We start from the raw sequence: 24,321 nt of genomic DNA, 5'->3' as shown, positions 1-24,321 counted from the left end.
GCCTTAAAATCTATTTTATATTTGATTTACGTAAGATCTTTCTTTTGGTTAATATTTGTATAGTTTATCATTTTCTGATCTTTGACTTTCAACCATTCTGTAATCTTTTATTAAAGTGTGTCCCATGTAATGAGTTGAATTTTTTAATGTAGATGCTCATTTTATTTTGATTTGTAATTTTATTTTCTCTTATTCAATATATAACTGTTATAGTTTTATTTATATATACAAACTTTTTCTCATTTATGATTTTTGTTTTCTCATTCATAATTTTTTTTTGAGACGAATTTTTAATTAGTTACACTTTCCTTCAATTAACTTGCTAACAGTATGTTTATTTACTGTCCTTTTTTGTAATTACCCTGGAGATTCCAGCATGTAAATTTGACTCATTATAGTTTAATACAAATGATTACTTTTACCTCTTCTTTAATGCTAATACTAACTCCATTTATCCTGCTCTCTTTTGTGTTACTGTTTTCATATAATTTAGTGCTACAAATAATTTAAATTTCATAAGACATTACAATGATCATTTTGCGTAGTTAATATTCATTTATATTTATCTACATATTTTCCCTTTCTGATGATCTTCACTATCTCTAACATTTTCATGTTTCTTTTCCTTCTACCTAAAGAAAGCCCTGACTTTTTTTTTTCTAGAATGGGTCTACTAGCAATGAATTTACTAGGTTTTGTTTGTATGAAAACTTACAATGAAAATGTTCATATTCTTCCATTTTTAAATACTATGTTTGCCGAGTTTTTAGTTATCTTTTTCTCAGCACTTTAAAATGTAATTTCATTGCATTCTGACTTCCATTATTTCTATTGATCTTTGCTGTAACATGACCATTTTTAAGATTTAACATTTTCTTTTTGTGGTTTTTGGCATTTATTGTGATGTGCATGAATAAGGTGTCACTTTAACTTATCCTCCTTGGAGCTTGGTAGTTCAGAGATCTTAGTTTTAAAATCAGTTTCAGAAATTTCTCATTCTTTATCTCTCTTTGGTTCCACTATATTATTCCTTTCCTCTCCTTATTCTACTCTTCCACACATGTTTAACTTTTCTGCCTACCTTATCTGTCTCTTATGCTTTGTTCTGTTTCTCTTTTTCTCTATGCATTGATTTTGGCATATACCATTTATTTATGTTCCACTGCACTAATAGTGACTTTTGGGGTATCCAATCAACTAATAAATTCATCCATTGAGATCTAAATTTCAGCTATTGTGTTTTTCAGTTTTAAAGTATAGTATATTCATTTTATTTTTATTTTAATCAAATAATTTTTTTTTTTTTTTTTGAGACGGAATCTGTGTCACCCAGGCTGGAGTGCAGTGGCGTGATCTTGGCTCACTGCAACCTCCACCTCCCGGGTTCAAGCAATTCTTGTGCCTCAGCCTTCTGAGTAGCTGGGACTACAGGTGTGTACCACTACATCCAGCTAATTTTTATATTTTTAGTAGAGACAGGGTTTCACCATGTTGGCTAATCTGGTTTCAAACTCCTGGCCTCAAGTGATCTGCCCTCCTTGGCTTAAAGTGCTGGGATTACAGACGTGAGTCACCATGCCCAGCCTTTATTTTTATATATTCCAATTATCTGGTAAAAATACTTCATTTTTCAACTATTTTACTTTATTTTATGTGTTACTGCACATAAAAATAGTGTATGACCTAAGGTAAAGAGAAGCATAGTGTATACTTTGTCACTAAAAACTTCAGACCCAGCCAGGAGGGTCGTGATGCATGCTTGTAACCCCAGCTACTTAAATGGCTGAAGTGGGAGGATTGCTTGAGCCCAAAAGTTTGAGGCCAGTCTGGGCAACATGGTGAGACCCTATCTCTTTAAAAAAATTTCAAACTGGAATCACTGATAATTGGAGTGTTGTCAGCTGCACTGTTTTTTCTTGTTGATAAGGGTGAGCTTGGAATGTCTGATCAAAGTATGAAATATTGAATCAGAAACATTTTTCTATGCAGATTTCTTCAGGCCTTTCAGAACATGATAGTGGAGATCTGCTCAAGTACACATTTTCTGTGGTAAGAACAAGAATTAAGGACTCAGAGGACCCGCTATAGATGTGGCATGAACAGACTGAGATAATTATGGCAAAGTCATCACATTTCCTGTTGGTATTTCTTTGGATCCCAAACACATTTCCTTGATCTAATCCATCCTCAGTTTATTTAGAAAGACTTCTGTTTTTATTCCTGCCCCATCATGGGGATTATTTATTTTTTGTTTCTGCCTTCCTCACCTGCTTGTCCCTGACACTGCTTCTAACAATACTTGTGGATTAGAGAAGAATTTGTACTATATCCCAGAGATAGATTTAAGTTGATGTATGCTGAAATATTGATGGTTGGGGTTGGTGGGCAGCAAACTCTAATGGAAAAGTAGAAAGGAGAAATGAAATTGCCCAAGTGAAGTTAGAAAATATAATCTAATTACACTGTATCCCTATGTGGGCAAGTTAATTTCCGCATTTTTCCCCTTTTAATTTTGTTAATATTAGAAAACACTACTGTGGAGTTTTAGTATGTAATTGCTTAGATCATATACCTGAAAGCAGAAATTGTAATCTAGTGTTTTATAGCAGCAAAATGTACTCATCAGCATAATTAGCATAAAATAAACATTGTAAACTCCCTAGACATCTCCTTTAGGGCTTCTTTTAAGTTACAATTTCTGTTCCCCCCCAAAACTCTTTCACAACTTCTAATAACATAGAATTAATTTTGCTTATTTTAACTTACTATAAATGGAATCATGCAATATGTATCCTTTTATGTTTTTTGATTGTAATAGTTCATTCTAATTCTTTTATAGTACCCTAATGTAGTATTATACTACAATTTTGATCCCCAGTTTATGAGAGTCTGGTTCTTAGCGAACATTTGTGAGTCTCTCCTGTACCCCTAAACCCCTTTCTGTGGCAGCCAGTCTCTGCTTTGTGTGTGTGAGTGTTGAGTGTTGTATATATGAGTGTTGAGTAAGAGAGCTTTTTTTGCATTTCCTCAAACAGTGGCAGATCTATGCCTTGTTTTTGGACAGAACTGGGGACTAAGATTTTTCCCAGCCTGCTCCCTTGGGTATGAGAGCTTTTGCTTCTTCCCTTTTTCCTAGAACTGGTGATTTTTCCCTGGTTCCTAGGGTCGGAAAGGAGGGTTTTCTATCCCTCCTCAGAAACAAATGAGGTTTGCTTTTACTCCTTCTCCATTGTTCCTGGAAATGAAGGTGTTCTAATTATATGTAAGTGGAAACAAGCATAACTTGGAATTTCTGTATTTTTGCCTGCCTGGTCATTATTTTATTAAATGCTGATAATTTAATGTTATCTTCCTCCAGAGAGAATGTACTTTTGCTTATGGGGGGTATTAGAGTAGGGCAGTGCTATAGATTGGATGTTTATCCCTGAAAATCCATGTTGAAATTTGATCCCCAATGTTGTAGTTAGGGTATAATGAGGTGTTTGGGTCATGGAGGCAGATCCCTCATGAATTGTTTGGTGTCATCCTTGCAATAATGAGCAAGTTCTTGCTCTATTAGTTTCTATTAGAGCTGGTTGTATTTAAAAAAAAAAAAAAAAAAAAAAAAGCCTGGCATCTCCTTCCCCTTTTCTTGCTCCCTCTCTCTTTCCATGTCATCTCTGCACACACCAACTCCTTTTCCCCTCTGCAATCAGTGGAAGTAATCTGAGGCCCTAACCAGATGCACATTCTGGTGTCATGCTTCCTGTACAGCCTGTAGAACCATGAGCCAAATAAACCTCTTTTCTTTATAAATTACCCACCCTTGTAGCAAGACAAACAGGTGAAGACAGTCAGGTCACAGTATTTTAGTCATTAAATGAATTTACTTAAGTTGAGCCTCAGGCTTTGTGAGAAATGGTCTCTTTCCATTTCTTCCTTATTATTAAGATATAGGCCCATATGGTCCTCACTGAAAGGACATCATTATCACCCAATGCCGAGACCAGCTCGGTCAGGGAGGCCCTAACCCAGCGGTGCTAGAGGAATTAAAGACACACACACAGAAATACAGAGTGTGAAGTGGGAAATCAGGGGTCTCACAACCTTCAGAACTCAGAGCCTCGAACAGAGATTTACCCACATATTTATTGACAGCAAGCCAGTGATAAGCGTTGTTTCTATAGATTATAGATAAACTAAAGGTGTTCCTTATGGGAAACAAAAGGGTGGGCTGAAATAAAGGGATGGTCTCTGGCTAGTTATTTGCAGCAGGAGCATGTCCATAAGGCACAGATGGCGCACGCTGTTGTCTGTGGTTTAAGAACGCCTTAAGCGGTTTTCCGCCTTGGTTGGGCCAGGTGTTCCTCACCCTCATTCTGGTAAACCGACAGCCTTCCAGCCTGGGCATCATGACCATCACGAGCATGTCACAGTGCTGCAGAGATTTTGTTTACGGCCAGTTTTGGGGCCAGTTTTTGGCCAGATTTGGGGGCCTATGCCCAGCAACCTAGTAAAGATTTTATCCAATATACAGATATACAATATAATGCAATATACAATATACAATATAATGCAGAATATACATTTTTCTCCCCAACACATGCATCATTTGTAAGGGTGGACCATATGTTAGGCCACAGAATGTCTTAAAAAATTCAAAAAAGTTGAAATCATATGAAATATCTTTTCTGGTCACAATGGAATAAAGCTAGAAATTAGTAACAAGAAAAACTTTGGAAACTTTATAAACACATGAATATCAAACAATATGCTCCTGAATGACCAGTGGGTTAATGGATAAATTAAAGAAATTGAAAATTTTTTGAGACAAATGAAAATGGAAACACAACATACCAAAACCTATGGGATATATGAAAAGTATTAAGAGAAACATTTACAGCAATAAATGCCTACATCAAAAAAGTAGAAAAACTTGAAGTAAACAAACTAATGATGCATCTTAAAGAACTATAAAAGCAAGAGCAAACCAAACTCAGAATTAGTAGAAGTAATACATATCAGAGCAGAAATAAAAGAAACTGAAACAAATACAAAAGATCAATGAAGTGATAAGTTGGTTTTCAGAAAAGATAAATAAAATCAACAAACCGTAAGCCAGACTAACAATAAAAAAAGACCTAAATAAATTCAGAGATGAAAAAAGAGTTATTACAACTGATACTACAGAAATTCAAAGGTTCATTAAAAATACTATTAGCAATTATAGGCCAATAAATTAGAAAACCTAGAAGAAATGGACATACAACCTACAAAGATTGAACCATGAAGAAATCCAAAACCTGAATAGACCAATAGCAAGTAATGATATCAAAATGATAATAAAAAGTCTCCCATCAAGGAAAAATTCAGGACACAATGGCCTTACTGCTGAATGTTACCAAACATTTAAAGAAAACCCAATACCAAATTTACTCAAATTATTCTATAAAATAGAGGAGGAAAGAACACTTCCAAACCCATTCTGTGAGGCCAGAATTACCCTAATACAAAACTAGACAAAGACACAACAAAAAAAGAAAATTAAAGGCCAATATTTCTGATGAATATTGATGCAAAAATATTCAACAAAATACTAGGAGACTGAATTCAACAGCATATTTAAAAAAGACCATTCATCAAGACCAAGTGGGATTTATCCTGGGGATGCAAGGATGGTTCAACATATGCAAATCAAATTATACATCATGTCAACAGGATGAAGTACAAAAACCATATGATCATTTCGATTGATGCCGAAAAAGCATTTGGAAAATTCAGCGCTCCTTCATGATAAAAACCTTAAAAAAAACTGGGTGTAGAAGGAACATAACATAACACAATAAAAGCCATATACATACTGAATGGGAAAAAACTGAAAGCCTTTCCTCAATATCTGGAACAAGACAAGGATGCTCATTTTTACCATTGTTATTCAACATAGTTTTGGAAATCCTAGCTATAGCAATCAGACAGGAGAAAGGGATAAAGGGCATCCAAGTTGGAACAAAAGAAATCAAATTATCCTTGTTTGCAGAGGATATGATCTTATATTTACAAAAACCTAAAGACTCCACCAAAAAAAAAATAGAACTGATAAATTCAGTAAAGTTGCAGAATCCAAAATCAACATACAAATATAAGCAGCATTTCTATATGCCAACAGTGAGCAATCTGAAAAGGAAATCAAGGCTGGATGTGGTGGCTCACGCCTGTAATCCCAGCACTTTGGGAGGCCAAGGTGGGTGGATCACTAGAGGTCAAGAGTTCAAGACCAGCCTGGCTAACATGGTGAAATGCCATCTCTACTAAAAATACAAAAATTAGCTGAGTGTAGTGGCACATGCCTGTGATCCCAGCTACTTGGGAGGTTGAGGCATGAGAATTGCTTGAACCCGGGTGGTAGAGGTTGCACTGACCCCAGATTGTGCCTCTGCACTCCAGCCTGGGTAACAGAGTGAAACTGTGTCTAAAAAGAAAAATGTAGTCCCATTTATAACAGCTAGAAATAAAATAAAATACTTGGGAATAAACTTAACCAAAGAAGTGAAAGAGTCTATAATGAAAACTGTAAAACATTGATGAAACTGAAGAGGACACAAAATGGAAAGATCTTCCGTGTTCAAGGATTGAAAGAATCAATATTATTAAAATGTCTCTACTACCCAAAACAATCTGCACATTCAGTGCAATCCCCATCAAAATACCAATGACGTTCTTCACAGAAATGGAAATAATAATCCTGAAATTTATATGGAACCACAAAAGACCCAAAATAGCCAAAAGTCATCTGTGAAAAAAATGGAGAAATCACAGACTACTTGTGTGCTTGACTATTCAATGCCTGCAATAAGTTTTCTGACAATGAAAACTACTTTACTTCATTTTCTATTTTATTTAATTAGTGATATTTAATATTTTATTTTTGTCATTTGTTTCTATCACTAATTTTAATAGGCAGTAAGAATTTTCTGACTAAAATAAGTTAAATGTGTGATTTTAATGAAATATCAATTAGACTCATGGACATAGATACAGGGATGCGGAGATGTGTAATAAATTTCCTCAAAAGTTTCTTCTTATCTCAGTTACTGCTGAGTGATCATGACATGCTTCCCATCTGAGGTCAGCTAAAGGTTTCAACTCTGCACCCCAGGGAGGGGTGAGAGTTAAAACCCATTTACCATTCTTATACTAAATGAACCAGATCCCACCTACTCTCATATAATCAAAATACCTGGAGTATAACAAAAAAATATATGTTTTATGCAAGGTAACATTTTATCTGAGATTATACAATGTGAAATATCTTGCTTTTCTTATTCCTTGCAAATATAGTAAGTGGTGCTCATGGAAAAGTATCAGGACATAAGAAATAAGAACTATTATATGCTCTATGGATAAGGTATTTTATTTACACCAGATTTATAATGGTATAATAAAGACACACTTGGTGATGGCATGATTACAAAGTACTTTTACTAATTCAAGTTTTATTTTACTCTTAAGAAAACACCAAAAACAATTTCTTAAGTGATTTTGTTTAGCTGCTTCCCTACAAGGAATGGGATAGTAATCCCATTTTACTTAGATACATTTCCTTAGAGCTTTTCCAAGTTTCAGTAATATATGCCTTCAGTTCACATGAACTATCACTAGGTGACCAACTTTCATAGCATTGCATGTGTCAATTCACTCAACACACATTTTGTATCTTCTATACAAAGATGAATAAGGCTTGGTCTTTGGGGGAACTCACAATTTATATGTACACAGATAATCACTATCTAATACCCATAAATATAGATATGAAGGAGCACAGACAAGAGATTTGGAGGATTTGAGAAAGTCTTCAAAAAAAAGAGATACTTAATTTGAGTCTGAAAAACTTGCAAGAGCTCACTACTCACAGGAAAAGGTGAAAGGGGCAGCCTGGGCAAAACATTTAAAAACTTCCAGGCAAAAAGCCTTGAAAGCATAAAAGGACAACATGTGTTTGGGAATTATATTGAAAGAAGAGAACAGTACAGGGCAGTACAGAACAATACAGTGCATTAGTTTGTACAGGACACAATGAAGAGTTTCATTAAAAGTAGTGGCATTAGTAATGAAGATAAGGGCCTTCTGAATAGACTTTTTCAAAGTAATTTGATAAGACTTGGTGATCAAATGTAGTAGTAGGAGGAGATGAGGTTGATGGAATAATCAAAGATGACTTGATATTTTCATCTCAGGTTACTATCTAGAATATAATGATAGTCATTGAAATGGAGAATGTAAGAGAAAGAATATTTGGGGTGGTAGAAAGGAAAACCTTACTTGAAAGAGATATATTAGGTTTTAAATATGTTAATATTGAGATTATCAGGTAAAGGGCTGAGAGATCTAGATTCAGCAGGTAGCTGGAAATGGAGTTTAGGAGCTTGGTATGGCCTGTAGGTTGTGTTACGGGAGACACACTGGAATCACTGAAGCAGAGACAAGGTCGGTAAAGTTGTTGGGCCCGTATTAGATAAAAGTTCATACTAGGGTAAAAAAAGCTGATGGCAGGACTTAGATAAATAATTGCAACTCAAAATATGATAAGCAAGAGACAACAATGAGGAGAGGACAAATACAGAGGATAGGATAAGGCAGGCGATTAAAAACCTGAGCAGATAGGCAGGAACAATGGACTTTGTGGAAACTAAAAGGGCAGGGCAGACTAGCCAAGATAACAGATTCAAGGAAGTCACCGAAATGTAAACAAATTAAGCAAGAGATTTTGCCAGTCCCAGAGCTTATTGCAGAAGCAAGAACCTATTCCCAAGCATTTTGACTTGAGGCTTCACTCAGATCTATTATTGAAAATACTTCTGAAGAGTAAGGAATCACATTAGAGATAAAGCTGTTCTCGAGTAGCTGCAGTGATAATTATATTTCATACAAGTGTATCTTCCTATGCCAGAGCAAAATCTATCTTACTTTTTGGATATTGAAGAATGAAAAACACTCAAATTACAAAAACTGTAATTCTCTCTTTCCTCCCTTCCCTCCCCTCCTTCCTTCCCTCCTTCCTTCTTTTCCTTTGTTGCTTAATTCTCTTTTCATTATTTTACTCATTTTCTCTTTTTCTCTTCCCTTCCTTCCTTCTTTCCTCGCTTCTTACTGTCCATCCTTCATCCCTTTGTCCTTCCTTCCATTATTTTGTCTCTGTTGAAGAAAAGATCACTTAGAACCTGTTGTATGTTGAGTTAAGCATCTAAACATTATGGAGGATATTTTGAAGTCCAAATATTTTCCATTGTAGGAAGAAATATCTTACTCATCATGGCTAGTAAATATTTCCTTCTAAAAATGAATAAAACTAAAATTAAATTACATTCATGTGATTTTGACTCTTGAACATATCAGCACTGTATTAAATGGTGTCTTTAAACTTTTTGATGTGGTTACATGGTTAGCAATTAACTTAAATGGGAAATGATTTAACTCTCAAGTATGGGGCTGGAAGCAAACAGAAATATAGGATTGGCTTTATCATTGTATACCTTTTAACTCAGAAAGCTTCAGTTCCTGAGGTTGAAAATATAACTCATTTTCTGCTGCCCATTTTGTGATTTTTATGGATTCCTTATTTTTAACTTGGTAACTTTTATAAATCATTGAGCTATTTCTTATAAAAGTTAAATCTAAGATTTTTTAAGAATGTAAACAGAAAGGTTAATAAAGTATTTGATAATAGCATTCTCTGGTACTGTCTAACAACATTATTATTGATTTTTTTCTTATTTTCTTATTTACTTGTAAATAATTAAAATTGTTTCAGCTGAAATATTTGTGCAGTTCTAGCCTTTTGTACTGAACATCATTTCACAAGGGAGATTTTGGTAAATCTGGTTTGGTTGAAACACATTGTTGTTACTTTAGGTGCTGACTATTCTGATGCGGAGTTTCCAATTGACTTGATTAAAGTAGAAACATTCTATGGCTTGGATGACTTACATTTCAAATTGGTTTGAGCAAGATGATTGGTATGAAGGACTGCAAAGAGTAAGATATATTTATTTGTAATTACGATTTCGTGCCATTTTTTTTTTCTGCTTTTCTTCTCATGTAGTTCTATTTCTGCGTGATTTATATTGTGGACGTTTTTGCCTTGCAAAATTCTGAGCGTGAATAAGACACTTATTTGCTAGTTTTAAGGCAGAAGTAAGAATATAATAAGTGTAACTATATATTGAAGAAAGGGCATTTTTTTCTATCCTATTTTCAGATGAGTTTGTAATGTTTTGAAATTATCTTAGACTTTTAATATAAAATAACATTTTATATATTGAGATTAATATATGAAAATAGCAGTAATTTCAAGCAAGTCTTTCCCATAAAGAAAATCATTTAATGAAAGAGAAGATAAATGTATGCTAATACTATTTATTATACAAATATTTGAAAAGGAAAATAAAACAATTCTGAAGAAGAGTGCCATGTTGCATGTGTTAAATTTTTAGTCAGTTAATTACATTTGAAACTGCATTGTTAGTGTGAAAACATTTACATAGTATTTTGAAAACAGTATTCTGACCTGTTATAACAATAATAGAAAAAATGCTATTTAAAATGTACCTTGTCACATGGATTTATTCTAGAATAATATATGATTTCTCTTTGATTATTTTCACTTTTTAAATTTCTTGATTATTTAAATGAAGACAATTTGTGTATTTTTATTTTATTAATTAGTGGGACAAAAAAGCCAGAGTATATGCTATTTTACTAGATTTTTCACCACTGTTGTTCAAGAGCATAGACTGCCAAAGATATACAGTATTTTCTTTTTCTTTTTCTTGAGATTCCCATCCTAAGCACATTAATTACAGATATTTTCTCAGTATTACTTCTTTTTAGTTATAAATCCTCAACCATTTGAAGCCTTTTGTACTTTTTTTTCCAGATATTTTTTTTGTAAGCTGTGAAAACATCTGGTAAACATTTCTGGAGCCAGTAAATATCTAACTCTGGAGAATAATCCTCATATTGTAAATCCTAAAGCGTTCTTCAGAAAAGGAGTTGAGAGTTAATGAGCAGTTTGCCATCCTGAATTTCAATTTCAGGTATAAATAATGGAACTATTTTAGCTTATGAGTTTAATAGTAATACTCCAAGTCCCACTTACACACACACACAACACACACACGCACAGAGACACACACACACACACACACTGCCAGTATCCTTGTTTGTATTGTATGCAGGAATGGGAACTGATTTTAAGAAAAATGCTTTTTAATGAAACTTGTTTCCTTAAAATGACTTTGGAGCAGCTCATGGAGATTATGAGAATTCAAAATCTTTCCCTTCTTGCCCTTTATACTACTATGGGCCTTTATAAATGAATGCCTGGTTTTGAAACGTATTAAAAGTGCAGCTGCTGTTAAAGTATAGAAATAGATTGACCCTAAAATTACTATCTTATTGTGAGTTTGAGCTCCTTCTGGCTTAAGTATTGACCAGCTCTCATACGTATGTAGATGGAAATGAAAGCTCCTATTCTGATTGAAAAAAATTGACACATGAATACTGACCTTAATTTCTTTCAGAAATCCAGCTTATGCCCTCCTGGTGCTTACCACAGGCTGTGTTCTTACACTGAGTGTATAGAAAGAGAAGGTAGAATAAACCTACCCCATATATGCTTCAGCCCAGGACCTGTGCCTGGTCTGTATTGTGAATCGGGGAAACATAGAATTGAAAAAAAATTCAGTGTATTATTTTTCATTTGTTATTTGTATATGCATATATATTTGTTATTTGTATATGCATATATATTACATATAATAAGCATTCAGCATAGCAGATTTTTAAAGTTGTTTTTTAGAATGTTCACAAGAAGAGGTAAGTTGTGTTTTTGAGTTAAAAATTGTAAATTAGAAATGTAATGTTTGGAAAGTCACATACAAGTGCGAATTTGATTTTTAGAGCACTAAGTTGACGTTTGTATTTTGACATAATTACATAATTAGTATTTATGGCATGTGACTATGTTTATACAAACACATATATATGAACTTTAGTTTTATAATTTTTGTTATGATTATTTTATATCATAATAATCTTACATATTTAAAAGCGAGTTTTATTACCTGTGCCAAACTAATGTAGATATATCCTTATCGCTTTCTTTATTCACTTTGCGAAAAGCATCTTCACCATGTATTCCCTACTGAACCTAAGAATAAATTTAATATGATTATTTTTTGTGTATGTGTGTTTCATATGGTATGAGATTGAATCCAAAAATACAATTTGAGTTAAACAACAACAAAAAAATATATCATTGCAAAGGCTATAGTTGCCAGACGACTGATGTTGTCAGTTCTATGTGGGGTGACACAATGCTCAGAGTTTCTTGCTAAATCCATTATAAATCTGCATTATTCAGTGAGCTACAGTGTTTAGTACTTCATTGGCAAAGTGTGTGTGTTGTTTCTGGGCCAAAAAGATTGTATATTCTGAAGCAACAAATCATTGACATAGACACGAAAATTCTTGAGTGGTTCACATATTAATGAAACATTCTAAAGTAAGGATAATAAAGGCTTTGTAAAATATTTATCTGCACTATATTACCTGTCTAAGGTGTTTATTTACCTTTAAATATGACATATTTTGTAGAATTTATATTTAAAATATAAATTTATATTTTGAAATGGACTTTCAGTGGACCATTTTCTGTTTTTAGTAATGCAGAATCATGATTGAGTAACAATTGATGCTGACTACAAAGATAACAAAAGGCTCTGGACATTTTGTTTCATCTCCTTGGCAATTGTAGATATAATTTAATTAAGACTACATAATTATTGCATATCTTTTTTAGTCCTTTTGAAAAGAAATCTAGAAATTCACGTATTAGACTTTGCTTGAATACATAATTCAGACTTTAAATGCAATGATATTTATATATTCAATAATGTGTGATATGCTTTTTATCTTTTATTTAGAATCATAGATTTTTAAAAATATCTGTTGTTTTGAAATATCTATTTTGTTTTGAAATATCTATTCTGTTTGTCCTATTTATTATTTTAATATCTGGTTTAGCAAGTTATTCGACTCTGAATTTCAACAGGATTTAAGTTGTTGGATTGTAAGACCTGTAAAAGCTATTTAAGATCAAAGGTACACCAAATTTTATGTCAACATAGAATGCTTATATTATCTAATTTTGGAAACTAAAAAATAATAAATCAAGATATACTCTTAAAGTCAAAATGTGTTGGCACAAATTTAGAACTTTCTTTTTGTTTTTAATAAATAAGCAGAGAAACTGCTGGTTTCTAGTTCAGCATGAAAGCAGCTTAGAAGTTGCTACTCCATTTTAACCAGTAAAAAATTGAACACTTTGAAAAATCAACAACTCTTCCTAGATCCACCTGAGAAGTAAGGGCACAAGGCAAATCACTGCCCTCAAAATGATTGAGGTAGAAATGCGGTTGCAGAGAATCACAACTTACCAGAGCAGAAATCAATTAGCAGAAACCAACCTGGGCTTCGCTGCCAGAGTAAGAAAATCTGAACTGTAACTGATAAATTGATGGAAGCACAATATGGTCAAGTCTGAGAGTTAAAAACTTCACAGGAACCCAGTAATGGGAGTGGTGGGGGAGCTTTTGTACGTTTTACTTCCAGGAGCTCTAAACTGGTACTCACAGTGAATATTAGAGAAGAATATCCTCTTGCTTCCAGCAGCGAGAGGGGAAAAGAAACCACTTAAATTACACTAGAGCTTTCTGTTCTTTACTTTTAACCAACTTTTAAAATAATTCGTATAAAATTATGGAGTACAAGTACAATTTTGTTACATGCATAGATTGCATAGTGATCAAATCAGGGCTTTTAGGGTATCCATCACCTGAATAATGTACATTGTACCATTCAGTAATTTCTCATCATCCACCCCTCTCACTCCTTCACACTTTGGAGTCGCCCTTGTCTAACATTCCACTTTCGCGTCCATGTGTACACGTTTTTTTACTACCCACTTATGAATGAGAGCATGTGATATGTGACTCTTTGTGCATGGCTTGTTTCCCTTAGGATAATGACCTCCAGCTCCATCCATGTTGCTGCAAAATACATGATTTTTGATGGCTGAATAGTATTCGACTGTGTATATATACTACATTTTTGTTATCCAGTCATCTGTTGATAGACCCTTAAGTTGATTCTATAGCTTTGCTATTGCAAATAGTGCTGCAATAAACATATGAGTGCAGGTATCTTTTTGCTATAATGATTTATTTTCCTTTGGGTAGATACACAGTAGTAGGATTACTGGATCATATAATAGCTCTAATTTTATTTATTTGTGAAATTTCCATACTGTTTCTCATAGAAGGTGTATTAATTTACATTTGCACCAACAGTGTATGAATTCTCTTTTCCCCACATCCTCACCAACGTCTATTATTTCTATCTTTTTAGTAATAGGCACTCTGACTGGTGGAAGATTATATCTTGTTGTGGTTTTAATTTGCATTTCTCTTATGATCAGTGATGTTGAACATTTTTTCATATACCTCTTGGCCATTTGTATGTCTTCTTCAGAAAAATGTCTACTCATGTCCTTTGCCCAGTTTTTAATGGGATTATTTGTATTTTTGTTGTTGTCGAGTTATTTGGTTTCTTTGTATATTCTGGATATTAGTCCCTTGTTGGATGAATAGTTTGCAGATATTTCCCCTTTTCTGCAGGTTATGTGTTCTCTCTGTTGATTATTTCTTTTGTTGTGCAGGAGCTCTTTAGTTTAATTAAGTCCCATTTATCTATTTTTGTTTTTGTTGTCTGTGCTTTTGAGGTCATAGTATACATTCCTTGCCTAGATGAATGTCCATAAGAGTTTCCACTAGGTTTTCTTCTAGTATTTTTATAGTTTCTGATCTTGCATTTAAGTCTTTAATACATCTTGAATTGTTTTTTTTTATATGGTGATAGATATGGGTTTAGTTTTATTCTCCTGATTGTGGATGTCTAATTTTTCCAGCACTATTTATTGAAAAGGGTGTTGTTTCCTCACTCTGTGTTCTTGTTGGCCTTGTTGAAAATCAATTCACTGTAGGTATGTGGCTTTATTTCTGGGATCTCTGTTCTCTTCCATTGATCTATATGTCTATTTTTTATGCCAGTACCATGCTGTTTTGGTTACCATAGTCTTGTAATATAATTTAAAGTCAGGTAATGCATTGCCTCCAGCTTTATTCCTTTGGCTTTGGATTGCATAGGCTATTTGTGCTCTTGTTTGGTTCTGTATGAATTTTAGGATCATGGCATTCTGTTCTTAAGACCTAACCTCAAGAGAACCTATTTGTCCGGAGTGTAACACTCTAGAATTTCATAAGATCCTTACCTACCTGGGAGAAGGAAAATACCCAACACCAGCCCTTCCGCAGCCATCGTGTCCCACCTAAGCAGGGCTGGGGGAACTAAGAAGCACTGGTCATGGGCACGTGACTGAGGCCTAATCATAGGACTTTATAATGCTCACTCTACCCCCACATCTTACCACTACATTATTAAAGGCCTGTTTACAGCATTTTCTTTTATGAAGTTCATCATGTATACCTCACAAAAATTTACATGATAAACAAAAAGGCAAAAAAATACAGTTTGGATAGACAGATAAAGCATCAGAACCAGAGTCAGATACAACAGAAATGTTGGTATTATCAGACAAGGAATTAAAAAAAAAACTGCAATTAATTTGCTAATAGCTTTAATGGTAAAAGTAGACAACATGCAGGAACGGATTGAAGGAGAAAAAAGTTGGGAACTAATACTACCCAACTTAAAGAATTATTGTATAGCTCCAATAAAAAAGATAGCTGTGGTATCTGCAAAAGGATAGACAAATAGATCAATGGAACAGAATAGAGAGCTTAGAAATAGACCCACATATATATACTCAACTGATATTTGATAAAGAAACAAAGGCAATACAGTGAAACTAAGATAGTCTTTTCAACAAATGAGGCTGGAATAACTGGATATACAATGTTGAAAAAAAGAATCTAGACACAGGCCTTATATATTTTACAAAAAATAACCCAAAATGCAACATAGGACTACATATAAAATGCAAAACTATGAAACTCGTAGAAGGTAACATAAAAGAAAACCTGGATGACTGTGGGTTTTGCTAGCACTTTTTAGATACAAAAGGTATGTTCTATGAAATAAATAATTGATAAGTTGGACTTTATTAAAATGAAAATCTTCAATTTTAACAATATCAACAGAATAAGAAGGCAAGCTAGAGAATGGAAGAAAATATTTGCAAAAGACACATCTGCTAAAGATCTGTTATCCAAAATATACAAAGAATTCATATAACTCAGTAACTAGAAGATGGAACAGCCTGGTTTTAAAGTGGGCAAAAGAGCTGAACAGATACCTCACCAAAGCATATATATACATGACCAGTGAGCATGTGAAAAGATGTTCAACATCATTTGTCTTTGGGAATTGCAAATTAAATCAATTAGATACCACTACATATCTATTAGAATGGCTAATATCCAAACACCAGATGCTGGCAAGGATGTGGAGCAACAGAAACTCTCATTTCTAATGGGAATACAAAATGACACAGACCTTATGGAAGACAGTTTGATGGGTCCTTACAAAGCTAAACATATTCTTATTATATGGTCCAGCAAAAAAGCTGTGTCCACCCAAAAACCTGCACATGGATGTTTATAGCAGCTTTAAGCATAATTGCTAAAACATGGAAGCAACAAGTATGTCCTTCAGTATACTGGTTAATAAATAAACTGCACTACATCTAGATAAATAAATATTACTCTACACTAAAAAGCAATTAGCCATTAAGCCATGAAAGGCACTAGAAATCTCTCTCCCCACCTAGACAACAATTGCACCGGTACAGTCTGTCTGATGTAATTATTTTGTAATACCAGAATCTGTGAAGGCTTGCAACTTCCAGGGGAAGGCTTGGATGATAAATTGAAGTTAGTAAGTTTTAGTTCCCAGCACAGTGGCAGCTACTCATCCCTCACCTCAAGCTCCAGGGCAGACAACTGAGCATATACTCTAGAAGTATCTTGCAAGCAGCTTATTTGAACCAGGGTAGAAAAAAAAGCACTCTGTCCTTTGTATATCAGGAATCTACTGCTTCTGATCACAGAAGTGCAGACAAAGAGGCGGGCAGCCATTGTTATTGCACCTACCTCCACTGTTACAATCTCCTCCCGCTCCAGCTGAAGTGATTTCAAGGGGACTTAAAGGGCTGAATCCCTTAATTTTTTTCTTTTCACCCTTTTGGGAGCCAGCAATTAAAGCCTATGCAATTCAAAAGCAACTGCCTATACAAACAAAATTAGGAAGTTACTGTGCATGAACAGAAAAAGACACAAGTTCAGAATAACCCTGAGAAGTCCTTATGTTTATACTTGAGGATGATCCTTGGCACAGACACAGCCCACAACAATTGAAAACAAAAATAACAAGTGAAAACAAAAATAGCAAATCCTGAGGAAGGAGGAGACTCTGATTTCCAGAGTTACCATATTACTAGATTCAAGTGTCCAGTTTTCAACAGAAAGCCACAAGCCCTAAAAAGAAACAGAAAATTATGGCTCTTTCAGTGGAAAAAAAAATAAACAGATGTTTTTTGAAAGAGACCTGATGAAAGATCTACTAGACAAAGACTTTAAAACAACTGTTTTGGGATGCTTAAAAACTAAAAGGAGATATGGAGAAAGTCAAGAAAACAATATTTGAACAAAATGGAGATAATAAAGAGATAGAAAACCAGAAAAAGAATTGTAGGGCTGAAAAATATAATAACTTAAGTAAAATAGAAGAATTCAAAGACATTTAAGAAGAAAATATTGGCAAATATGAAGATAAGACAATAGAAAATATTGAGTTTAAGGAACAGAAAGAGATTGAAGAGAAGTAAGCAAAACCGAAGGGACATAAAGGACACTATGAAGCCCAACAATATGCACTCATGTGTGAGTACCAAAGGGGAAGAGAGAGAGATGGAAGAGAAGAAAGAATATTTGAAGAAATAATGGCAGAAAACTCCTCAAATTTGATGAAAAACATGAAGTAAATTTCCAAGAGTTTCAGCAAACTCCAAGAATTTGAGCTGAAACAGACCCACAATGGAGACACATCATAATCAAATCTTGAAAAACAGAGTGAATCTTGAAATCAATAAGAAAGAAGTGATTAACACATACGTACAGGGATCCTCAATAGTATAAACAACAGATTTCTGATATGAAACTTTGGAGACTGGAAGGAAATGGGCCAATATATTTAAAGTGCTAAAAGAAAAAAAATGTCAACCAAGTATCTTTTATCGTGCAAAACTGTCTTTCAGAAGCGAGGGAGAAATTAATACATTTCCCAATAAGCAAAAACTGAGGGAATTCATTATCTTTAAACCTGCTTTGGAAGAAATGCTCAAGGAAGTTCTGCAGGGTGAAATGAAATGTCTCTAGACAGTAACTCAAAGCCATATGAAAAAATAAAGATCTCAATAAAGGTAAATACATGGACAATTGTAAGTGCTAGTATTTGGAAACAGTGGTGTGGAATGCTATTGTTTGTCTTCATCATCATTTAAACAAATAAAATATTTTAAAAATTCTTAGTATACAAGTAGTATTATTGTAACTTTGGTTGGTGATTCCACATTTTGTCTTCTCTTAATTTAAGAAACTAATGTATTTAAAATAATTAATTTGTTTGTGTTTCAGGCCACACAATATATAAAGATGTAATTTTTTGGCATGAACAACTTAAAGGTGTGGGGTTGGAGTTTTAAAAGAGCTCAGGTTTTGCATGTAATTGAAGCTAATTTGGAATAAATTTAAATTAGAGTCTTGTAACTTTAGCATGTTAAGTTTAATCTCCATGGTAGCCACAAAGAAAATAGCTATAGGATATACACAGAAGAAAATGAGAAAGGAATTCAAAGTTTCACTGCAAAAATTAACTTTTAAACACAAAAGGCAAAAGTGTTGCAGGAAATGAGGACAAAAAAGCTATGAAGCATATTGGAAATGAATAGCAAAATGACAGAAGTAAGTCCTTTATCAGAAATTACTGTAAATGTAAATGGATATTAAGCTCTTCAAACAAAAGACAGAGATTGGCAGAATTGATTTTTAAAAAGATCCATCTATTAAAGACTTAAATGTTAGACCTAAAACCATAAAAACCCTAGAAGAAAATCTAGGCAATACCATTCAGGACATAGGCAAAGGCAAGGACTTCATGTCAAAAACACCAAAAGCAATGGTAACAAAAGCCAAAATTGACAAATGGGATCTAATTAAACTAAAGAGCTTCTGCACAGCAAAAGAAACTACCATCAGAGTGAACAGGCAACCTATAGAATGGGAGAAAATTTTTGCAATCTACTCATCTGACAAAGGGCTAATATCCAGCATCTACCAAGAACTCAAACAAATTTACAAGAAAAAAAACAGACAATCCCATCAAAAAGTGGGTGAAGGATATGAACAGACACTTCTAAAAAGAAGACATTTATGCAGTCAACAGACACATGAAAAAAATGCTCATCATCACTAGCCATCAGAGAAATGCAAATCAAAACCACAATGAGATACCATCTCACACCAGTTAGAATGACGTTCATTAAAAAGTCAGGAAACAACAGGTGCTGGAGAGGATGTGGAGAAATAGGAACACTTTTACACTGTTGATGGGACTGTAAACTAGTTCAACCATTGTGGAAGATAATGTGGCGATTCCTCAAGGATCTAGAACTAGAAATACCATTTGACCCAGCCATCCCATTACTGGGTATATGCCCAAAGGATTATAAATCATGCTGCTATAAAGACACATGCACACGTATGTTTATTGCAGTACTATTCACAGTAGCAAAGACTTGGAACCAACCCAAATGTCTATCAATGATAGATTGGATTAAGAAAATGTCACACGTATACACCATGGAATACTATGCAGCCATAAAAAAGGTTGAGTTCATGTCCTTTGTAGGGACATGGATGAAGCTGGAAACCATCTTTCTTAGCAAACTATCGCAAGGACAAAAAACCAAACACTGCATGTTCTCACTTATAGGTGAGAATTGAACAATGAGAACACTTGGACACAGGAAGGGGAACATCACACACTGGGGCCTGTCGTGGGGTGGGGGGAGGGGGAGGGATAGCATTAGGAGATATACTTCATGTAAATGACGAGTTAATGGGTTCAGTACACCAACATGGCGCATGTATACATATGCAACAAACCTGCACGTTGTGCACATATACCCTAGAACTTAAAGTATAACAATAAAAAATACAAGGTCCATCTATATGCTGTCTACAGTTGATTCATTTGAGATCCAAAGACACAAATAAATTGGAAGTAAAAGGATGGAAAAATTTTTTTCCATGCACAGAGTAGCAAAAAGAAAGCAGGCATGCCTATATTAATATTAGATGAAATTGATTTTTAATCAAAAAAGTTCAGAAAAGTCAAAGAAGGACACTATATATCAATAAAGTTTCAATGCAGCAAAATAGAACAATTACAATCATTTATACACCCAAAAAACACCATCAAAATATATGAAGCAAAAACTAACTGAATTGAAGGGATAGATAGTTCTACAATAATAGTTGTATAATTCAGTACCCCGTTCTCAATAATGAATACATCAGACAGGAAATAAGCAAGGAAACTGAGGACTCAAACAATATATTAATCCAACTGGATCTAACAGACATATACAGAACACCCTACTCCATAACTGCATACACATTCTTCTCAAGTGCACATGCGACATTTTCCAGGATGGGCAATATGTTTGTCCAAATATTAAGCCTCAATAGATTTTAAAAAGTAGTTATCATACATTGTGTCTTCTCTGAACACTGCAAGATAAAGTTAGAAATTAATAACAGAAAGAGAACTGAAAAATTCACGAATTTATGGACATTAACACACTCTCAAACAACCAATGGATGAAAGAAGAAATCACAAGGAAAAGTAGAGAACTCTTAGAGATGAGTGACACAAAAACACAACATAACAAAACTTATGGGATGCAGTAGAATCAATGCCAGAGGGAAAATTTGTAGCCATAAATAATTTCATTAAAGCATTTATAAGATCTCAAATTAGCAACCTATTTTTACAACTTAAGGAACTAACAAAATAATAAACTAAACTCAAAACTAGAATGAAAGATATAATATCCAAGCAGAGATAAATGAAATAGAGAATAGAAAAAAAAATAGAGAAAAAGATCAACAAAATTGTGAAACCTGTAGCTGGATAGACTAAGAAAAAGAGAGAAGACTCAAATTATTAAAATCACAAAAATTGGAACATCTCTACAGATTATAAAGAAATTAAAAACATTATAAGACAGTAGTAGGAACAATTGCACACCAACTAATTTGATAACCTAGATGAAACGGGCAAATGCAAGAATTTTAAAAAGCCGTCCTAAAATTGATATAGAAACTCAAGAGACCCTGAATAACAAAACTGAAGGACTCACATTTTCTGATTTCAAAACTTGTTGCAATACTGCAGTAATCAAAACAGTGTCATACCAGCAGAAAGGCAGGTACATAGGCCAATGGAATAGAATAGAGACTTCAGAACTATCCCCTTACATATATGACCAAATATCATTTGACAAGAGTGGCAATACCATTCAACGCAGAAAGGCCAGTCTTAACATATGTGCTGGAAAAACGAAATATCCACATGCCAAAGAATGAAATTGGACTCTTACCTGGCACCATATAAAAAATTAAAATGGATCAAAGACACTAAATTTAAGACCAATATCTATAAAGCTTTTAGAAGAAAACAGAAGGCAAAAGCTTCACAACATTGGATTTGACAACAATGTCTGAAATATGATACCAAAGGCACAGGCATCAAAAGCACAAAACATGCAAATTGAATTTCATGAAAATTAAAAATTCTGTGCATCAAAAGAAAAACACTGGCCAGGCATGGTGACTCACATCTGTGATCCCAGCACTTCGGGAGGCTGAGGCAGGATAATCACTTGAGGTCAGGAGTTCGAGACTAACCTGTGCAGCATGGTGAGACTGTTTCAGCAACAACAGAAAATAGCCAGGCATGATGGTGCATGCCTGTAGGCCTAGCTACTTGGGAGTCTGAGGCAGCAGGATCACTTGAGCCTAGGAGTTTGGGGTTGCAGTGAACTATGATCATGCCACTACACTCCAGAAAGAAACCTGTCTGTAGAAAAAGAAGAAGAAGAAGAGGAAAAGAAAAACTCTATCAACAGTAAAATGGACAGCAACTCACACAATGAAGAAAATATTTGTAAATCACATGTCTGATATAGGATTAATATCGCAAATATAGGAAGAACTCCTAAAACTTAACAATTACAAAGAAACGTGATTTACCTGGTTGAAAAATGGACAAGATACTTAAATAGATGTTTCACCAAAGATGTTACAGAAATGACTGATAAGCACATGAAAAGATGCTCAACATTATTAATCTTCAGGGAAATGCAAATCAAAAGAACAATAAAACACCATCTCACACCAATTAGAATGGCTACTATCAAATAACAGAAAATAGTACCTGTTGGTCAGGATGTGGAGTTATCCAAACACTTGTGCCCTGTTTGTTGTAATGTAAAATGGAATTGCTGCTGTGGAAAACAGTATGGTAGTTTTGCAAAAAAGTAAAAATAAAATTATTATTTGATGTAGTATCCCACTTCTGCATGTAAACCCCCCAAAATTGAAAGCAGGGCGTGGAAGAGATATTTGTACATCCATTTTCATTGCAGCATTTTTTTGTAATAGCTCAAACATGGAAGCAATCCAGGTGACAATTCATAGACACATGGATAAGGAAATACGGCATATATGCACAACGGAATATTATTCAGCTTTAAATCAGAAGGAAATTCTGACATACACTACAACAGGGATGAAATTTGAGGACATTATGTATTCAAGTCCTTTGCTCATTTTTGAATCAGATAAATCATGTTTCTTTGTCATTGTTGAGTTTTGGGAATTCTCCCTATATTTGGGATATTAATCCCTTATCAGATATGTGGTTTACGAATATTTTCTCCCATTCTTTGGGTACTGTTAATAGTGTTTTTCCCTTCCTTCCTTTTTTCCTTCCTTCCTCCCTCCCTCCCTTCTTCCTCCTGCCCTCCCTGCTTGCCTCCCTCTCCCCCACCCCCGCAGACAGGGTCTCTATCACCCAGGCTGGAGTGCAGTGGCACGGTCATAGTTCACTGCAACCTCACACTCCTGGTTGCACATTATGAATTGTACACTTAAAAGTGGTTAAGAAGTTAGATTTTATGTTATGCGTATTTTACCACAATAAAAAATGGAGAAAAAAAAAGAAATGAGCTCTCAAGCCATGAAAAGACATGAAGGCAAACTAAATGCGAATTACTAACTGAAAGGAGGCAGTCTGTAAAGACTACATACTCTGTGGTTCCAACTATGTGACTTTGTGGGAAGGCAGAACTATGGAAACATTAAAAGATTAGTAGTCAGGAATTGGAGAGGGGGGGAGATGAATAGGCAGAGCACAAAGGACTTTTTTTTTTTTTTTGAGACAGAGTCTCACTCTGTCGCCCAGCCTGGAGTGCAATGGCACAGTCTCGGCTCACTGCAACCTCTGCCTCCTGGGTTCAAGCAATTCTCTGCCTCAGCCTCCCAAGTAGCTGGGATTACAGGCACCCACCACCACGCCTGGCTAATTTTTTGTATTTTTAGTAGAGACGGGGTTTCACCATCTTGGCCAGGCTGGTCTTGAACTCCTGACCTCGTGATCCACCCGCCTCGGCCTCCCAAAGTGCTGGGATTACAGGCGTGAGCCACCGCGCCCGGCCAGCACAAAGGACTTTTTAGAGCAGTGAAGCTATCCTTGCCCATACTGTAATGGTGGATACATATCATTACACATATGTGAAAACTTATATGATGGAGAACATCAAGAATGAGCCCTAATGTAAACTGTGGGCTTTGGGTAATAATGATGTGTCAATATAGGCTCATCAGTTTTAACATGTGCCATCTGATGCTGAGTGTTAATAGTGGGGAAACTCGTGTTATGTGGTGGGGGGAGGCTATGAGGGGCATATGGGAACTCTCTGTACTTTTTGCTCAGTTTTGCTGTTTTTCTAGCAATTGTTAATTATGAAAAATGTGAAAAAAAAGTTACCAAAAAGTGAAAATTTTTAAATGACTTTTATTTATGTATTTGTTTATTTGAGACTTGCTCTGTCTCCCAGGCAAGAGTGCAGTGGTGCGATCA

General features: G+C 34.6%; 1 protein-coding gene and 1 non-coding gene across 14 annotated transcripts in view; both read left to right on the top strand.

The window, feature by feature from the left end:
• Positions 1-24,321, top strand: part of WDR17 (WD repeat domain 17) — a 118,308-nt gene that overhangs the window by 20,624 nt on the left and 73,363 nt on the right. For 6 of the 13 annotated variants that reach the window (XM_031664161.1, XM_031664164.1, XM_031664163.1 and 3 more), the window contains exon 2: positions 9,889-10,011. The exons of 4 other annotated variants lie outside the window; for them this stretch is intronic. In XM_031664161.1, the coding sequence (XP_031520021.1) occupies positions 9,946-10,011 (66 nt within the window). In that variant the 5' untranslated portion in view covers positions 9,889-9,945. Of the gene's footprint in view, positions 1-9,765; positions 10,012-10,912; positions 11,073-24,321 lie in introns of those variants that run through there. 3 more of the 13 variants (XM_031664166.1, XM_031664167.1, XM_031664162.1) reach the window with 2 other exon arrangements.
• On the top strand, positions 11,572-11,704 carry LOC116274340. Its single transcript, XR_004182966.1, has one exon. It is a non-coding gene; the product is annotated as a small nucleolar RNA SNORA51 (small nucleolar RNA).

The sequence above is a fragment of the Papio anubis genome, chromosome 3, assembly GCF_008728515.1.
Source record: "Papio anubis isolate 15944 chromosome 3, Panubis1.0, whole genome shotgun sequence".
Lineage (NCBI taxonomy): Eukaryota > Metazoa > Chordata > Mammalia > Primates > Cercopithecidae > Papio > Papio anubis.
The sequence above is the reverse complement of the archived record's forward strand: the minus strand, read 5'-3'. Positions and strand labels throughout refer to the sequence as shown.